The sequence below is a fragment of the Panthera tigris genome, chromosome A2 (genome assembly GCF_018350195.1).
Source record: "Panthera tigris isolate Pti1 chromosome A2, P.tigris_Pti1_mat1.1, whole genome shotgun sequence".
Lineage (NCBI taxonomy): Eukaryota > Metazoa > Chordata > Mammalia > Carnivora > Felidae > Panthera > Panthera tigris.
In genome coordinates, this window is record NC_056661.1 from 97019849 (window position 1) to 97039691 (window position 19843).

At 36.9% G+C, this 19843-nt stretch overlaps 2 protein-coding genes across 7 annotated transcripts in view; one reads left to right on the plus strand and one right to left on the minus strand.

Moving 5' to 3' along the window:
* The window catches only part of CASD1 (CAS1 domain containing 1), a 141464-nt gene that overhangs the window by 64776 nt on the left and 56845 nt on the right, over window positions 1-19843 (plus strand). The window contains exons 22-23 of one of the 5 annotated variants that reach the window (XR_006211203.1): window positions 336-518; window positions 10880-12415. The gene's annotated coding sequence lies outside the window, so the exon portion shown is untranslated. Of the gene's footprint in view, window positions 1-335; window positions 707-6559; window positions 6610-8711; window positions 9179-10879; window positions 12416-19843 lie in introns of those variants that run through there. The other 4 variants (XR_006211205.1, XR_006211206.1, XR_006211204.1 and 1 more) reach the window with 4 other exon arrangements.
* SGCE (sarcoglycan epsilon) overlaps window positions 13329-19843 on the minus strand; it is a 68149-nt gene continuing 61634 nt past the window's right edge. For both annotated transcript variants that reach the window (XM_042966644.1, XM_042966653.1), the window contains exons 10-11: window positions 16480-16523; window positions 13329-13615 (exon numbers count right to left, since the gene is read on the minus strand). In XM_042966644.1, the coding sequence (XP_042822578.1) occupies window positions 13599-13615; window positions 16480-16523 (61 nt within the window). In that variant the 3' untranslated portion in view covers window positions 13329-13598. The remainder of the gene's footprint in view (window positions 13616-16479; window positions 16524-19843) is intronic.

Here is a 19843-nt window from a genome sequence, read left to right on the forward strand (position 1 = left end):
GGTTCTTCTAGTTTTCAATATGGGGAGAAAATGTTTCCCTCACCCTAGGTCCCCTGTCAGCTCGGGTTTACGTTGGAACTTGCAATCAAACAACCAAAATAGCTGTAGTCCAGATATTGCCAGAGGGAGTTTTACATTGTCATATTTTTTTTTCTGCTAACTGTAATTTTTAGTCTTACTATTTCCATCCCATTTTATATTACTACTCTTTATTGTTGTGATTTATTTTTCTAAAATGTTGCAATCATCCAGTGTTTATTTTTCTACCGATTTAAACCTTATATCCCCTGCTTTTACCATTCCAGTAGTTATCTTTAATTCTTTTTTTTTTTCAGAGTTCTAATATTATCCAGTGGGGTACATGTCAAAAGAAACAGGCATATTATTGGAACAAAAATTGCAAGGGTCCATCACTTCCCGCATGAAGCATGTGTACGCTTCTTTTTTGGCAAGGTGCTAGCCTTGAAAATACCAATGGAGTTATAAGGGGAGATGAGAAAGAAGACACCAGAGGATTGGTAAGCCTCTCTCTCAGCATTCTGGTCATCTTTAAAATGCCAGGGGAGATATGTGGAGATAACAGAAATAGGAATGTATACTGGCGCCAGCCCGTGTCCTCTACTTTCCTCTTTCAAGGTCAACGGCCTTACTATAATTCTTTTTCTGTGTTTGTTTTTGAATAGGAAATAAACTCGGATGGTTCAAAAATCAAAAAATATTAAAGGCAGAGAGTGAGAACTTTTGTTTTTCCTCCACAGTCCTTCATCTACCTAATCCTGGTGACAACTACTTGTAGCTTGTACTTAACTAGCTTTTCATGTATTCTTACAAAGTTCCTTTATACAGTACAAAGAAATGGGTAGGGAAATCCCTATCAATACATAATTTCCCCCGTTCTTTGTTACCATAGTGTTATACGGCATCAGTGTCCCAACATCAATCCACAGCCCCTCACTGATTCCCGTGTTGATCCACCATTCCCTTCTTAATTAGTTCCAAACAATTACTATTACAAATAATATAGTGAATTGCTTTACGTATACATCATTTTCCACCAATATGAATATGTGTGTAAGTTCCCAGATGAGGAATTACTGGGCCATAAGGTATATGCATTTTTAATTTGGTATTTCAGCACGGTTACTCTCCTTAGGGACCCCAGCAATTTATATTCCTGACTAGCAAAGCAGTAGCGCTTATCTCCTACAGCCCCACACCCTCAACAGTGTATCAACTTGCATCCTGCCATATATTTAAAAGCAATTCATACTTCCGTTTCTGTGAACACTCTGCTTATACTGTCTGTCCATTTATCTGTTATTGGTCTTTTTCTTATCAACTCTGAAGAATTCTTTACATGTTTGGGAGATTAGCCCTGTGTCTATGATATAAGATACACATACTTTTTCTCAGTCTGTCTTTTGCTTTGTTTATGGTGTTTGCTTTGTAGAAGTTTTCTATACACAGAGAGATTTTGTCAATCTTTTCTTTTATGACTTCTGGGTTTTGAATAGTTTTTGCATAGTTAGAGATTTCCTCACTCCAAAGTAATAAAAGAAATCACTTGTTGTTTTTTTTTCCTATACCTTATGATGTGAGGTAGGGATCCAACTTAATTCTGTTTCAAATGACTACCTATTGCCAATACAATTTATTAAAGAGTCCACCTTTTCCATCATTGACTTTGCATACAACCTATAGCACATACTAAATTAATTCATTTGTATGGGACAATTTATGTACTTTTTACTCTGAATCAACAGGTTGTCAAGCAACAGCCTCCCACAGTTCTAATTACAGAGGTTTTTCTCATATGTTATATTATTTCATAATGTTATAATATAATATGGTTTTATGTCTAGTGAAAGTACCCTATTGCTCTTTTTTTAATCAGAGATTTTTTTTAGCTATTCTTGTTTGTTTGTTTGTTTTTCCAAGTGAAATTCAGAATCAGCTTGTATGTCCCCCCCCCAAAAAAAAAACCCTATTAGTATCTATATTGGAATCAGATTAACTTCATAAATTAATTTAGGATAAATGATATCCTTTGGTTATGGTTTGGGTCCAAAAGTATTATGTGTCTTTCCATTTGCATAAGTTGTCTTCTATATCAGTGGCACATTAAAGTCTTTATTCATATAAGACTTGCTCTGTTCCAGTTAAGTTCATTCTTGGATGTTTTCTCTTTTTGACTGCTACTCGAAGTAGGATCTTTTCTATCATGGTAGCTTCTAACTAATAATTGTTTGTATATGGAGATGTCTCTATGTTAAATCTACATCTGCTCTATCTTAGGGAATTTTTTATTACTCATTTGAAACACTTTGGCTGATTCTTTAGGGTTTTCAGGTATACAACCATATCATTTTTAAATATTGATAGTTCAACCTCCTCCTTTATTATTTTCTACCTTTATTACCTTATTCTGATGTCTATTTCTTGTTGTTTCTATGTTTTCTTGTCATGGTCCTTCAAGTAAGATATTCCTGATTTAGTCAGAGTGCCTCTAGTGTTCCACAAGGCTGGCTGGATATGTCATATTAAGAAGTAGCCATCTAATGTGAATTTTTAGAGTATTTTGGAGGTCAAAACTGGAATTGAAAATTTTATCAAATGACTCTTCAGCTTCTGTGGAGATGATCATCTCATTTTTCTTCTCAGGTCAATTAACATATTGACATAATAGATTTTATAATATTTAAAATGTAAAAATATAACATTAAATATCTTATTTTATTTTATTTTTAATGTTTATTTATTTTTGAGGGAGAGAGAGAGCACACAGTGGGAGAGGTGCAGAGAGAGGGGGTGGATCTGAAGCAGGCTCTGCACTGACAGCAGAATCCAATGTGGGCCTCGAACCTACGAACCATGAGATCATGACCTGAGTCCAAGTCAGACACTCAATGAACTGAGCCACTCAGGCACCCCTAAATATCAAATATTTTAAAATATTAAAGATGTATTTTCATCTTTTCATATGCTTACTTATCATTTGTATTTCTTCTTTGGAGACTGGTCTGTTCAAGTCCTTTGACGACTTTGAATTGTGCTGTTTGGATTTTTTTGTTGTTAAGTTGTAGGGGTGCCTTACATATTTGGGGTATTAACCCCTATGGCATATAATTTGCAAATGTCTTCTCCCATTCTGCGGGTTATGTTTTCATCCTTTAGACAGTGTCTTTTGGTGCACAAATGTTCTTAATTTTGATGGAGTCCATTTTATCTATATTTCAAAGAGTTTATAATTTTAGATTTAAGTTCAGGTCTTTGATACATTGTGTGATCATTTTTATTTTCGTGATATTTCTGATTTACAGCAATTGAAAACAAATCAATGACTGCTATATGTCTCCAAGGCTTTCCTGTTTAGAAAGAAATATCTATTGTATTTATCAAATCCATGTCTCACCATTTTATGTTGAGTTTTGGGAGCGGGGCAAGTTACTCACAGTCTCAGTGTGTGTCTCCATATCAGAAGAAGCCACATCCAAAGAGAAGATCATAAGAAGTATTTTAAGTGTGTTGCCATGTTTGAATGAGAATTTGGAGTCTTGAAAGGAGGTTAGTGTATTCTGCAGGTGGAAAGAACATAAATAATCAGGACCAGAGTGTAGACTGTGGTAGGTCGATTGCATTAATGGCTCCATTAATAACTACCCCATATTCATAGTCTGCCCTGTAATCTTATATTCTTCTCCCACTCCAATTTAGGACTCAGCCAGTTTACTTGCTTTGACTAATGGGACATCAGCAAATGTGTCACAAAGAGTGGCTTGAAAGAAGGTGCACATTGTCTGGTAATCTCTTGCATGATTGAGTTATAGTCTCTTTTGTGTTTCTGCCATGCTATGAGAACGTGTCCATGCCACCCTAATTAAATGAGATAAACTCAGAGGAAACTAAGTTTTCTTAGTTTCTCCCATATAATTTTTTATTTTTAGGCACTTGGCATTTCTTAACAAAATAGACTTTATAGGCTTGTGAGTCACTCTGATGCACTTTGTGGACATGACAGATCTGAGCTCTTTTAACAAAGACCTTATGCATCTAATCTATGATTATCATCTATCAAGATGTGGCATCAATGTACATTGCTATGTCTCACTAGAAATTCCATGAACAATCAATAAAGAGCTCTTCTCTTTCAATGACCCTGATTTCTTGGCTTGGCCTGGGAGCTCATGATGTCAACATTCAACCTCTGAACACAAAGAGAAAGCAATTTTAATTACTCATTTTAATTTTCCAATGATTTTCAGAGATGAGCTATCAACACAAATAAATTAGGGCATAATTCTATTTACCTTTGAAATGTGTTTGTTCTTCTTCAGATTTGTCTAAGATAGCCCTATGTTACACATTCACCTGAAATAAGACCCCTGAACTTCATTATCTTTATCTGTGGCAGACCTTTGAACACTTTGCACTGATACAGACATTACCAAGCGTTAGTATACATGCCAGTTAACATTTTACTAATACTACTGCTGTAACCGATACGATTTGTTTTAGAAGCTTGCCACAAACTTACATACACAAAAATTTGGCACATGGCAGTGAAAATTCCTGAGACTGCACAGCTACCCTGCTCGTTGCCCTAGTAAGAGACAGCTTTTGCAACCAGAAAAAAAGTTCAAAACTAAATTCTTGACTTTGTCTTAGAAGCATTCTGTGCCCAACCTTCTCAAACTCAGTAAATGGATCAAAAATATGCCCAGAAACTAAGGTTATAACTCTGGAAGTCATCTTGATTCCTCCTTTCCCCACATTTTCAATCAGCAAACCCTACCAGTTCTGTGTACAAAATATTTCTCAAAGGCAAACACTTCTATTTCTTCTTTCCTGTCACATTCCTAAACAGTTGCTCTTCTTTGCTCTGCATTAATCTCATGCCTTTTTAACCATTCTTCATATTTTAGTGAGCTTGCTATTTCTAAGAATTTTTATTTTGACACTAATTTCAGATTTGCAAAGTTTTAAATATAGTGCAACTGTTCCCATATACTCAAATTTGCGAAATGTTAATATTTTACCACACTTGCTGTATCATTTCTGTCTATATAGCCATTCATCTCTCTATCTATAGAATTGATTTTCTTTTTTTGTATGTTTATTTATTTTTGAGAGAGACAGAGACAGAGTGTGAGCAGGGGAGGGGCAGAGAGAAAGGGAGACACAGAATCCGAAGCAGGCTCCAGGCTCTGAGCTGTCAGCACAGAGCCCGATGCAGGGCTCAAATTCACAAACCGTGGGATCAGACCTGAGTCAAAGTTGGATGCTTAACCAACTGAGCCACCCAGGCGCCCCAATGCAAAAAGAGCTGGGAATTCCAGTCCCATATCACACATTGCATTTGGTTGTAATGTCATTTAAGTCTCTTTAAATCTGGAGTTCCTCAGTCTGTATCTCCATGAGTTTGAGAGTTTTGAAGAGTAAGGCCAATCAGTTTGTAGAATGTCTCTAAGTTTTATATTGTCAGATTTAGATTAAGGAATGCATTTTCAGCAGGAATATCACAGAGATGGCAGTTCTTATTGGCACATCATATCAGGAGGCACATGTATCAGTTTGTCCCATTACTGGTGATGGTAACTTTGATCATTTGGTTAAAGTGGTGTTTTCCAGGTATCTTCACAGTAAAGTGTTTTCTCCTATGCCAGTGCTAAGATATGGTGATCAAGTAGATATCTCAAATAGATATTTGCACACCCATGTTCATTGCCCCATCACTTATAATAGCCAAGAGGTGGAAGCAACCTAAATGTCCATTAATAGATGAATGGATAAAGAAAATGTGATATAGACATACAATTAAATATTATACCACCATAAATAGGAAGGAAATCCTGTCACAAGCTATAATATGGTTGAACCTCAAAGACATTATGCTAAGTGAAATAAGCCAGTCATAGAAGGACAGCTACTGTATGATTTCCCTCATATAAAGTATCTAAAGTAAGTAGTCAAAGTCATAGAAACAGAAAGTCGAAAGATGGTTGCCAAGGGCTGGGGAAAGGGGGAGGGTAAATTAGTGTTTAATGGGTATATACAATGTATATTACTGTATAATCGGTTCAATTTTGCAAGATGAAAAAGTTCTAGAGACCTGTTGCACAACAATGTGAATGTACTTAACATTCGTATGTATACTTAAATATGGTTTAAATGATAAATTTAATGTTATTTTATTTATTTATTTTTACTGGAGTAAAAAAAAGATGGCCAGAACATTATGGGGAAAAAGTGTTTAACCTCAGTGGTAATCAAAGAAATATTGATTAGAACTAGTACCAGGAATGCATATTACTATTTTTGTCATCTTTACCAAACTGTCTTTGCATAAGTTAGGATGAAAATTGATATTACCTTCTTGAAAGCAGTTTGGCAATAAACCTATGAAACATGGGGAGTGGGGAAGGATATGTTGAAGTCCTAACTTCTAGTCCCTCAGAACGTGAACTAATTTGGAAATAGAGTTACTGTAGATGTAATTAGTTAAAATGTCATACTGGGACAGGGTGAGTCCTCAATCCAATTTGACTGCTGTCTTTTTAAGAAAAGGAGAAAGACAGAGACACAGACACGAAAAGGGAGAATGCCATGTGATCACAGAGGCAAAGGCTGAAGATCTGCCACTGCAAGGCAAGGAATGCCAAGGATTGCCATCAAACCACCAGAAACGAGGAAGAAAAAAGGAAAGATTCTCCCCTGAGGTTGCCCTGCTTATGCATTGATTCCAGATTACTAGCTTCTAGGACTATGAGGCCACCCAGATTATGGTACTTTACTGCAGCAGCCATAGGAAACTAACATAGTAATTAATTATTACATTGCAGGGAGATACTTTGAGGCTATGTAAATATCCTATTTTATTATAGAGATAGAGGATGTATACTTACACATATACATCTATCTATGCATATATTTTTTATATTTTATATTATATATATATATTTTAACATTTATTAATTTTTGAGAGGCAGAGCATGCGCAGGGGAGGGAGAGAGAGATACAGGAGAGAGAGACATAATTTTTGAGAGACAGAGAGCAGGAGAACATGAGAGAGAGAGATACAGAATCTGAAGCAGGCTTCAGGCTCTGAGCTGTTTGTTAGCACAGAGCCCGATGTGGGGCTCAAACTCACGAACTGCAAGACCATGACCCGAGGTGAAGTTGGACCTGCAACCAACTAAGCCACCCAGGCATCCCATACATCTATATATTTTATAGCTCTGTCTCTGTCCATTGGATGACTTAGAAGCAATGACACCCTAGAATATCTAGCTCCCAGATCTTGGTTTCCATATAATTACATATGATTCTTGTGTGAAACAGTTATTTCTGTGGTGGTTGCAAAATGATTTCATCATATCGTTTGCATCAGTTGGCATTCTACCATAAGGATGCACTTTTCATTCATTCATTCATTCATTCATACATTCATTTGTATCACTGTAGTTTCAGGGATCTTATTTAATCTAGAGATTATAATACATTACTATATTTTGTTAATCAAATTGTCCCATATCTGGCCACTGTGAGCTGAGCCCCTTCTAGCTGGCTCTTGAATTCTTTTGATAAATCTCCATTATTCTTTTTCCTACCTTCTGGTGCAAGAAGAAGTTCTGGGCTCATCAATGCCTTCTATTCCGCAGCCCTGACATTAGCGGTTTCCTCAAGGAGCCTTGGCTCCTAGAAACCAAAATTTGAGTGCTAGAGTTTGTGAGGTATTATTGCTCTTAGGTCCTCTCAGTGGATAGAACTAGGAGATGTACTATATTATTCTGTTAGACCAGCTTGTCTCAATATTTTCTCATTATTTTACCCCTTCATTTGCTTTAGGAATACACATGGACCCCCAAATTTAGGTAATAAGAAGTTTATTGTAGAAACATAATAAAAATTTAAACATAATATTTATCAAATTAGTAGTATAGGCCCACAGTACATTACTGGAAATTCTGAAGACCATGTATATTTTGGTATTCAGTTGTATTCAGATTTTATAAATGTAATCAATGTATGTTCCTTATGTTATATAACATACTCAGTAGGGTGAAGACAATATCATGTAATGAAATCATGTATAGAAACATGTTAATGTTTCTATAGCAAAGCATCACACCAAGTGGGATCAAGAAAGATAAAATAAGTCTCCTTTTTGTTCAGGTCATATTCTACCATTAGATTGATTTGCTATGAATTTTCAAAGAAATTGAAATCTTTGGATTTGGGAATTGCAGATAAGGGATTGTGAACCGATAATCATATATTTTTCGACCAGAATTTAATGCAATATTTCTCTATTTATCTAGTTCTATTATTATATCCAGTTTGTTTCTTTGTAGTAGTAGTTGTTGTTGTTTTTATTTCCAGTTGAAAGTTCTAACTCACAATGTAGGTAATTGGGGATGATAGAACTACTTATTTGTGTAATTTTGTCCTCCATTGTTACATACACTTCTGTTAGTCCATAATCACTAATCATTGTTTTGCCCAGTCCACATTTGTGGCAAAACAATGCTCACGTTTCCCACACCATTTCCTCCTCCTAAGTACACAGGAAGACAGCATCCACAGCAATACCTTTTGGAGACCATAGCATTACCAGATAATAGAGTATAGATGAAAGTGAGGGAAGCGGTTTTAAAGCCCAGCTCTGAAAAATATCTCATGTGACCCTTCAGCTCTCATTTCCTTTCCCATAGAAATCCTGGATACCATGTGTTCCAGATCATGTAGCATACAAGATGGAGAAAGACTGACCTCATTGCACTGGACTATGATATGAGTGAACGGCACTTTTATTGTGTTAAGCTACTGTGATCTCAGGGATATTTTTGTCACATCCACACAGCTCACAAAATAATCTTTCCCCAAATGAAAATCCATCCTCTCATCGCATTGAGTTTTCAGTATAGAGCAAAAAACTCATCAAGCAATTCTCCTTTGTGTATGAATCTCATGTTTATCACAAGCTTACAGGTTGTGCGTCAATGATTTCATCCCACTGCAAACTGAAATGTCATCTAATAAGTTCAGATGATAGTAACTGCCTTTTAACAATTTATAGCAATGATGTGGTGCAAAATCCAGCAGCATCCCTTGCTTGATCAAGATATCCTGCTGGTAGCTCATGTAGCTTTCTTTTCTCACCTCAAGTTTCCATAGCATCTCTCAGCTTCCCTGCCCCAGGGTTTTCTCCAGAGCCCCAGGATCTTGTTCTGCCCACTCACAGCCAAAGCCCAGAAGTGCAGGGGAGTTGATGCCCCCCTGGAGCAAGTCAGCTGCAGGATGATGAGTCTGTGGATGAAAGTCTAAAACTCTTATCACTTTGAAGGAAATTTTTGAGGTGTATTCTATATAGTTCATTAGATGACGCCCCAGGAGAACAGAGTTCTTCTTTCCAGAATAATAGCCAGATCAACGACATACTCTTTGTTGGTTTTCCTTCAAAACCTCCTAACCTCAATCTTTCTGCTTCCATAGTCTGGCTTCCTGGGATCATCCCCAAATATATGACCTGTTTTGGGGGAAACCAACTAATTCAGTATTTCTGTTGTATTGCTGCTTTTTGTGAATTTGTTCTACATGAGTGATCAATTTGATTCCCAGTTGATTAGAAAAGAATTACATATTGTTTGAAAATGGTGCAAAAACAGACAACACACAGTTACTGAGGTGGCATTAGTGAACAGATTTCTGATTCAATAAAATCCACTTTTAAGATCATAGGACACATAGATTTATATTCTATATTTGTAATGGAGCTCTAATCAGTCTTTATTAATATATTTTTTTAACATTTATTTGAGAGAGGGAGAGAGATACAATGCATGAGGGGCAGAGAGAGAGGGAGATAGAGAATCCAAAGCAGGCTCTGAGAAGAGCCCTACATGGGGCTGGAACTCACGTACTGTGATATCATGACCTGAGCCGAAATCAAGAGCCGGATGCTTGACTGAACCACTCTGGCGCCCCATTATTTTGAATTGAAGGGAAATCTCCAGTCCATGATGGAGATCTGACCTCTCTAAAAGGAAAGCAAGTGGAGAGGAAGCAGGATTGGGCAAGGAGGTCATCCAACTGCAATGCAAACCTGAGGGTCTCAGCCAACCTACCATGAAATTCCAGAGTAAAGATTTCCCAATAGAGGAGTCCTAGGCCCTGGTGCTGATACCATGCTCAGCCATGGCTGGAGGGTGGCTGCCCGGGAAAACTGTTCCTCTGTTCAAAGGCCAAGGCAGATCCTGAAGGTGCTAACAGCTGGGAGCTGGGAGTTGACTGCCCTTTTTGCAGCTGAATGGCAAATTCTTTCCTGAAGGAAGATCCAAGCAGCACCTCCCCATGGCTGCCCCAGTTTTACAAATATAAACACCAGTATGAAAACTACGTGGTTAATTACTTAAGATGAACTTTATGTAAAGTGAGATGATCTGACCACAGATGAGATGATCTGTGAGCCTACCTATAGCACTGGATTAAAATGTCTGCATCATTTCTTTATCCAGTTAATTTTAAAACTGTTGTAAAAGTGTAAACCAGCCCATGACAGTTTTTTGTACATGTGAAAGAACTTTATTGTTCAGTTTTCATGATTATTGTGTAAGGAAGACTGATATAGATGTTCTGTGCTGTCCTGGACCATGTTAATTACACTTCTGATGTTTGGTTAATTACTTAAGATGACCTGCACTCTATTAACTGAATGTAAAGTGGGATGATCTGACCACAGGAACGCTTATGGGTTAAAAATGTAAGATTTATTAAAGTAGTGAGATGTCTACAAAAATCATATTATATTTTAATTCTGTGAAATGTGTATAAATTAGATTCTCGCAAATACCCAACTTTATATACTTTATCCTTCTGCTAGCTACCGGAGGAATAGCTGTCACACAAACTTGAGCTGACCTGGGAACATTCAGGTGATACACTGAGGACCAGTTTTCTCATCAAATTTCCCAACTATACTGACTACCGAGATCCAGATGACTTACCAATTGTATCTTCAGTTCAGACCTCTACTTTGACCTTCAGATTCATAGATTCAACTGCCTATTTTGCTTGGCTTTCTGAAGGTACTTCATGTTCACTTTGCCTAAAATTGAACTCATTATTTTCCTCATTGTTAGCTCTATCCATGATGGACAGCACCATCATTTGACAAACAAAACCCTGTCATCAGAATTAGCCCCTTTCCTTTACTTAACACTATTACTAAAGTATCAATGTACCAACTGCTTTTTACCTTCTAAATAGTTCTTGAATCTGTCCATTTCTTGCCACCTTTTGCACCACTATCCTGATCACAGTTATTTCTCCAATTGTGTTTACAACAGACCTATCCATACCCGCCCAACCCATCTACTCTATAGTATAGCTGGATTGATTGTATAACAAGGCAAGATATGACCACATCACAGCCTTCCTTCTTAAAATTCTTCAGACTTTACTTTTCTGCCTTCAAGTCATGCATGGTTTGGTCCTACCTATCTTTTGGATCTCACCCTGCACACTTTCCCAACATCTTCTTCCTATTGTCCCTACTCCAGCTGCATTGAACTTTCTTATAGAATTTTGTATTCACTAGGATCTCTTCTCCCAAAAGAATTCAGTTACTCTCTTTTCTCCATCTCAAATATTCTTTCTTACTCCACTTTATCTTATGAATTTATATTCATCCTTTTGATAGCACAAGCTTCCTTAGGAAACCTCTGACCTTGCTCACAAGGTCAAATCCCTCTAACTTTTTATACCACCAATTATTTTCCTTCAAAGTATTTATTACAATTACAACTTGACATTTATTTGTATGATGACTTGATTAATCTGTTCTACTACTATGCAAATTCCATGAGGGCAGGGCCTGTGCTTTGTTTGGCTTACCACCATATTCTCAGAGCATGACTTGATTCATTTTAATACGTTGGGCAATAACTAAGCAAATAAATAATGCAATATATAAGCAGCTAGTAAGGATGTTGTACAGGAAATTCCAAAATGCAAATCTGTGAAGCTACTCCATCTGAAAATGGCTTGCTGCAATGTTTTTATTCCTCCACTCAATTCAGGACAGTCAGGACATAGGAAGTGAGAGCTCTAATCCTGGATCATTCATTGATCCCAGAAGTCACACACCCCACCTACTTGCTATTTTTGTATTTGGAGGCTCTGGTCTTGGATGTTGTTTTTAAATTATTTTCTGAATAGTCTTGTAGCCTCACATTTAGCCTAAACATTTTTGCCTAATATTCTTTTTTATCATCAGTGTAGACTTATAGATATGAACATTCCCAAAGAAAGATCATAATTTATTGGGTGACTATACCTTGGAAGAAGGAAAATTTACATACTTTTAGGGGATATTTGGAATCCAGATCTGAGTTTTCTGGAATTCCTGAGGGTACTGATAACCACTGCAGTTATTTTGGTGGGGGCACGGGCTTACTGTGGCCAACTGAAAAAGGTGGTCTAATTTAAGGTCACCATTAAGATCCCAAATTTACCATATACTCATTTGCCCACTACAAGGGTGTTTAGTTGGGGTAGAAATCCTCAGCATGTGGCAGAATCCCCATCTTTTTTGACCCATAAAGTAAGGACTATTAAGTTAGTAGTGACCACTGGGAAATTATTTTAACTCCTTCTTCCCATCAAAATATTAAGTCAGAGACAAGACCATTTTTTCAGAAGGAACTGCAGAGATTAAGCAATTATCAACAATTTGTGGAATGCTGGCCAATTTTTATCCCATGCAATTCCTTAATATGATCAGTGCAAAAACCAATGCTAACTCCCACTGCATTACCCAATCCTCACAGCGGCCTCCGCTCAGAGAAGAGGAGGAGAAGGTTTTGTAGCTGGTCTAGTCTGCAACAAAAGTGGCCCCATGAGGTAGTCTGATAACCACATTGATCCAATAGTGTCCAACACATGAAGCAGACCACCATGGTATTAGGAAAGCCTTGCAAGTAGTGTTATCACAGTGGGGGCTCAGGGTTTTGGAGCTAATTCATGTCACCAAGAGCAGGTAACTATCTCTTTTGAGTAACAGCTCCCAGCTTGCTTCCAAAACCAAATATATGATTATGGAAACAGGTAATTATGCAGCCTGGACCACCCTTAATAAACGAGGTATCATCAGATCCATAATCCATAAAACCAGGTCTACCTTAAAGCACTTCAAGAAGTAGTATCTAAAAGAACAGATTAAATCTTGCCACAAGGATACAAACACTGAACCTCTTCCAAGCAACAGAGGATGCCAACTATACAGGAGGCAATCGAGTATTTTCTGAAATAAATTTCACCAGACATTAAGCTTCATTAATAATATTTATTTTAAAGGTAACTTTTTATTGTAACAAATATAAAGTCATCAATGTTTTACAAATTGTCAAAAATGCTTTAAGTACAAAAAAAATACATTAGTAAAATGAAAGTTATATTGTGTTATTTGGTACATACTTAATACTGTCGACATGCACACCATATGCCAGAAAAGCTCATGCATTATTGGGAAAGAGAAGAAATAAGATAGTACTGCTATATTGTCTCATTACAAATTCATTGCTTCAGTTAGTTTTCTTTCTTCAGGGATACCATTTACCTGCAAAGTGTAAGAATGAGCATAGGCACGAATTAGGGCATGGACACTTTTAGATTTCGAGCAAAACATATTATGAGCAGGAGTAATTTTCTATCTCCTTAACATAATCTAAAATAATTATGTTGCATTATATCTCTGCCATAGGTTTTTCTTTTCTTTTTTTTTTTTAAAAAAGGAAAAATTCTAAATTAATCCTTTCTTTCTTGGGCCCAAACTATAATGGTTTGAACTTCTCAAAAGGTATGGTCTGAAAATTCCTCCCACAATAAACAGAAAGAATGAGGTTGACTGCGGGATGTATGACTGTACCTTTTAATCGTGACTTTTTAGAAAATATTGTGTGGGTTGGAAGGGCAAAGAAAATGAGAAAACCTAAAGGGGCATCAAACCTAATGGCTTGGGCCTCCTCCAAAAGGCAATGCTATTGTCAGCTTGTAACTGCTCTATTATCCCAGCTAGTGCTTAAGTCCAGGATTACACCACCAGCAGCTAGTTCATTTCTGAAACTTTTGGTGATCATTTAAAAAAAAAAAAAAAAAAAAAAAAAGAAGCACACACACAACTAAATAAAACAAACTTCAAAATATACTCTTCCCTAACAAATTCCATGTAAGAAGCTACAGATAAAATTACCCAGTATCCAAGAGACAAACAAACCCTGTGCTTAAATTATATTCATAAAGAAAACTATGACCTCACTTCATGCTTTGAGATACTTGGAAATGGCAGATTATTACTACACAATAATAATAATCACAAATGTGGCTGCCTCTTTGTGGTACCAGGATAAGCAGGAAGGAGTGACAGAAAAGCTGTTGAACCCATGAAAATACATAAATAGCACTAAATCCATGGATGTACATACAGAGCAGAATAACTCAGAAATTGAGAAACAAACTATTTTTTCATTCAAATGAACAGAATGGGAATAAGGAATGTAAGCTGCCCATTTAGCTCCTCTCTCTGGGAGGCATAACTCTATTTGATCATGCATTTAGCAGAGGCGGAAACACAACCATCCATCATAATTATAAAAAATGCTAGGGTGGTCTCTCTCCCTTTAGCACTTAGATACATTGGGGACTCACTGAAAACAGCAATGACAAGAAGAAAACAACCAAGAGGAGATAGTGCACTTTAGTCAATAATGTGCTCCAAATTACAGAAAAATATAAGAAAACAAGAAGGTAATAGGCTAGAGTATTAACTAAAAAAGAGATCAAAGCTTCCTTGACTCAAGCAAAATGCCTGCTCCCCAAAATCTATTTTAGAAAAAAATCTAGAAAATTGGGTTGAACAGCCTAAAATTCCCCTAGGGAAATTCTTTGGCTTTTATCCCATTTGCTCAGACACAAATTGTCCCTGTAGTTGGAAATACTGCCTGTTACTAAAATATAGCATACTAACAAGACTACTTGCTAAAAATCTATACAACTATCAAATATCTCTCTCTAATATCATCTACTTAGGTTTCCTTATTTTCTCTAATGGAGGAATAAGTAAAATTTACCTGGGTTTTTAAAATATACAGGTAAATTATTTACTGTTCTACTAGAAACGGTCTCCCTTCTACTCACTCCCTGCATTAAATAATGAAGAATCAGAGGAAAGACATCTTAGAGGAGTTAGAAGTTTTAAGAATTTAATGAGGAAAATGTAGAAACAGTCCCTTACAAGTTTTTTTCTTAAAAAAAAAAGGCCATGCAATTAGTGTTAATAGGGATTCATTTTTTGCTTTGCTCTTTAAGTAACGCATATTTATAACCAAGTTTGTTCCTTCATCAATCTCCTGAATGCTTACACAGTAGCACCACCACATCAATATATTGAACATCTTTGTTGAGACATGTTAGCATTTAATTAAAACAAGTGGTCAAAATGGTGGGATAAAATTCTGATAAACATTATCTCGTAATTAAAATCTGATGAACAACTTTATTATACTTGCCTCAAATCTTTGAAAAGTTGTCAAACGGAAATCTCCTTAAATTCCCGAAAGCAGTAATAGAGAAAATAATTCTTGAAGAAAAACATCCAATAAATTTCTATACGTGCCTAAAGTTTTTAAGAGACTTACTTAATAGCTTCCCTACCATAATAACACTATGCGTACTCAGAATTCCACATCCAACTTACATTTTTAAAACTTCTCTTGCTTCTCCAAAAGAGCTACAAAAGGCATGACTGGTTGCCTGGCAATTAGAACTAGGAATCAACCACTAATTAGAAGACAATCATGAATAAGTTATCTACTCAGTGCTGAGATGAATGAAATAATTGGCTGTGGAAATTTTTTAGGGACACTTGAAAGAAATAAACTTAAAGAAAGCAAGTCTTAGGGAAATAGAATAGTCAAGGGAGAATCGTCTGCCATCTTGTCGTCACTGGTCATGTTATAACAGCTTTTTAAAGTGGCATTAAAACCAGGCCAACCATTTCTCATTTATCCCCCTGAAGCCTCAATGATTAGTCACAATGGTTTCCTTTTGTAAGAGTCAGTTTCAAGCTGCTCACTTACTGAGACAAATCCTGGATGCATCCAAGCTAAGAATCTTTCATACCAAGGGGAAGAATAGGGAGCTTCACTGAAGGAAGGGGATTTTATTCAGTCTTCCTTAATTAGACAGGACCTCCATGGATGCTTTTGCTCTAAGATCATTTACCCAGTGTTTATCACTCTGATGCCAATCTATGCAATAATCTCAGCTATTATTCTGAGGTTCAAACTCTGATTAAGGAATGACACAACTGTTTTGCCTTACTTGGTGAAGCTAAAGCTTCATAAATTATATAGTACTATAATTCTCTTTTAATCTGTTAGCCTCATACATAAACATCATGACATTATTACTTTTAGTACTTACCTGTAGTCTGCTGTTGGGGAATCTGAGTCTGATGTGGCAAGTTCCTAGAAATGATTGACATTTTTGAGTAAAACTGTGTTTGTCTATACACTTGTAAACAGACAGCAGACATACTAGAATGAAAAACTTTATAGTTAAAAAGGGCCCCAGAAATCACCTAACCCAGCACACCCTCGTGAGTTTATGGATGAGGAACCTGAGGTCTGAGGAAAATAAATAATAATATTTGGTAACATTCATAAAGTTCCTACTAAATGCTACATTCTACCTCACAACAACCCTAGGAGGTGGGTATTATTTTCTCCAACTTAGAGATGAGGAAACAGGCTTTAGAAGTCCAAGGCTACAGAGCTAAGAAGTGGTGGATAAAGATGTGAACACAGGGATTCGGGGCTTGTGCTTGTAACCTGTACACTTTCAGATCCAGGTCTAGAACATACATACACACTCACACAGAACAACATACATATCCATCTTCATTCACTGTGCCAAATCTGTGCTCTTGTATCTCTGTCCCAGGGAATGACACTGGCCATCCACCCAACTGCACTAGTTAAGATGTAGAAGTCATCATCAACCCTTCCTTCTCCTTCAGTCCCCACATCCCAATCTTGGGAACCCTTGATGATTCTCCTCAATCTCCTTTGAATCTGTCCTCTTCTTCCCCACCTGTGTTGCTAACCTGGTTGAAGCCATCACCATTTCTCACTTGATCTTTACAACTGAGCTGAACTGTCTCCTTAGTCTTATTCTTGCTCCCTCATAATCCACTGTGCACATTCTAAGACACAAATCTGGTTACGTCATTCAAACAACACACATTTCATGATTTCCTTACACCTACATGCAAATTAAGTTTCAAGTTCCTTAGTGTGGCCCAAAAGACCATCAGTATATCTTGTCCCTACATGGAGCAGCCCCTGACTGCTTGAAATAGAACCGCCATCACACCATGGCCATTCCCATCTCTTGTACCCAACAAACTCCCATTTGTCCTTGCAAACTCAACTTAAAATTTGTCACGATGGAAACGAATTACTCTTATAATTTAAAAATATCCCACAAGGAATGCTAATTAAAATTTTTTAACTTATTATTTTTTTAATTAAAAAATATCTCAAGTACCACTTCTTCTATGCCTCCTTACTCTCTAAGCATTCCCTTCCCATTACCACTGAGCATGGATTTACACACATGCTGCATTGTCATTGTTTCTCATCACATAACGTTTATTTGCCCCAAAGTGCCTTAACAGTAAGAATCCCTTATTTTGTTTAGCATCCTCAACAGTAAACATGAGATACATAATTTTTTAATGGGTATGGGCAAAAGTGAAGACACCCAGAAAGATTCACATCATACACATGTGTTCATTAACGTTCATACATACTTAGTTTCAAACATTGATATTCAAATTTGTTTGCAAAAATGTACAATTTAGATTCTGTGTGGAAGAGATTCTAGGAGTCAGCCCCTTGCTAGGAGTAGGGCTTGATCCATGCCAGGGGTTTTCAGAGTTTTTTTGTTTCTCTTCAGCAATAGAATTCCTTTTAATTGAAATCCTAAGCAGAACTCTTGACGTACAAAAGAGATAAATGTGAGGTTGCCTGGGTTGAAACAAGGGAGCCAGGAATCCCGCCTGCTTTGTTTCCTTTGCCCCACATGCTGGCCCCTAAGGCATTTCTAAGAAACCTCCAAGAAACAGAGTTTGAAAACCATTGATCTGAATCATTTCAGCCAGGCAAATATTATGTTCCACATACAACAATCTAAAGTGGAAAGCTGTATATGCTAGTTAAATACTGTTTAAACTCTTAAATTAATCTACAGAAATGTTAATGACTTCAAGTAATTTCTTTTTTAATTTTCAGTTCCATTTTAAATATATTGTTAACAAAATCAATTCTAATTCAATTCGAGGAAGCTACTTAATAATTCATCCCAATAATTATATTCTTTTTTTTTTTTTTTTTTGCTATTACCTATCAGCCCTACTTATCCTTGTGTGGTCTCCGGGAATATTTTGTTTGTTTGTTTATTCTTTCAGTATTTCACATGATATATTTATAGTGGTCTCCATCTCTAAAGTATCAAATGATTAATCTATAAATCACAGAAAAAATAAGTTATAGATTTAAAGATGGAAAACAAACATCTGCAATTTCATGGGCATTTGGGAGGGGGATAGGAATTTTGTTTTAACTTCTCAGGAACAACTAATTTGGGCTTACCTATTCTACAATAGAAGCTATTACACCATACCTTACACACACACCTCACACACCTCACACACACACACACACACACACACACACACACACACATTCTTCATTTCTCACCACCTCTAGCTCTACCAAGCTTATTAATGGATTAAATCAATACATTTTGACAAAACAAAAATACTGCAGAGGACAAGAAAAGCCTTTCAAAATCCCTAAATCAAGGATACCCCCAATTCAAAATCAGTATTTGGCTGAAGCAGTTGGAACCCCCTTGCTCCTACTGGCCAGTAGGAGTCATCCTACTGGCCTGGCTCCAATTTACCCTTCTGTGGAACACAGTTTGAAAACCACTGATCAAAGTCAATCTCCACCCTGTTGTTTCTTCTCTAGCCTCTGATTCTTTTCCTCTTCGTCTATACTGCTAAACTTTCTAAGTACTAGTGGGCTTGGCTAGGTTTGAGGAGAAACGGTTGAGAAAGTGCCACACAGAAGGTAGATCTATGAGAAAACGGTTGTGCTACTTTGGTTTAGAGATTTAACATTACCTGTGGCGCATGCCCCACTTGGTGAAGTGTGAACAACGGACGTGCACCACTTGCAACTTCAACTGAAACACAGATGAGTTACATAAAAGTGCTTATATGAGCAAAAAGGTGCTCAACAAGAAATCAGTGAAGATACAACCTGCCCAGAATCTCCAGGGGTGTGCACACCTGGCTCTGCTTTTGTGGGTGCCCAAACCTGTGATTGCATGTGAGCCTGTGAGTGTCAGGGTGTTAACATACCCAGGGTGGGCATACTTGAAGTGTGAATTACATTGAAGAGTTGAAAGGAGGTCCCTCCTAAGAGCATTGCTTCAGGTATACAGGAGAAATGCTGGAGTAACTCAGCTAAGTCAAGCAGACCAGGCATCGAGAAAACGGAAGCATTCCATCTTTGGTGAAAGCAGACTGCTAAAGGCAATTATACAGGAAAGTGTGGTTGACTTCAAATAGAAGCCCAATCATCCTTCAAAGAAGGACCTCTGTAAAGTCATAAAACTATTTAGAATAATTACATTATTAATGGACCAACTGAAAGATTATTATGTGTAAACTGCATTACGTAGAAAAAAGATTTAAGAACACTGTATTTCTCTAAAT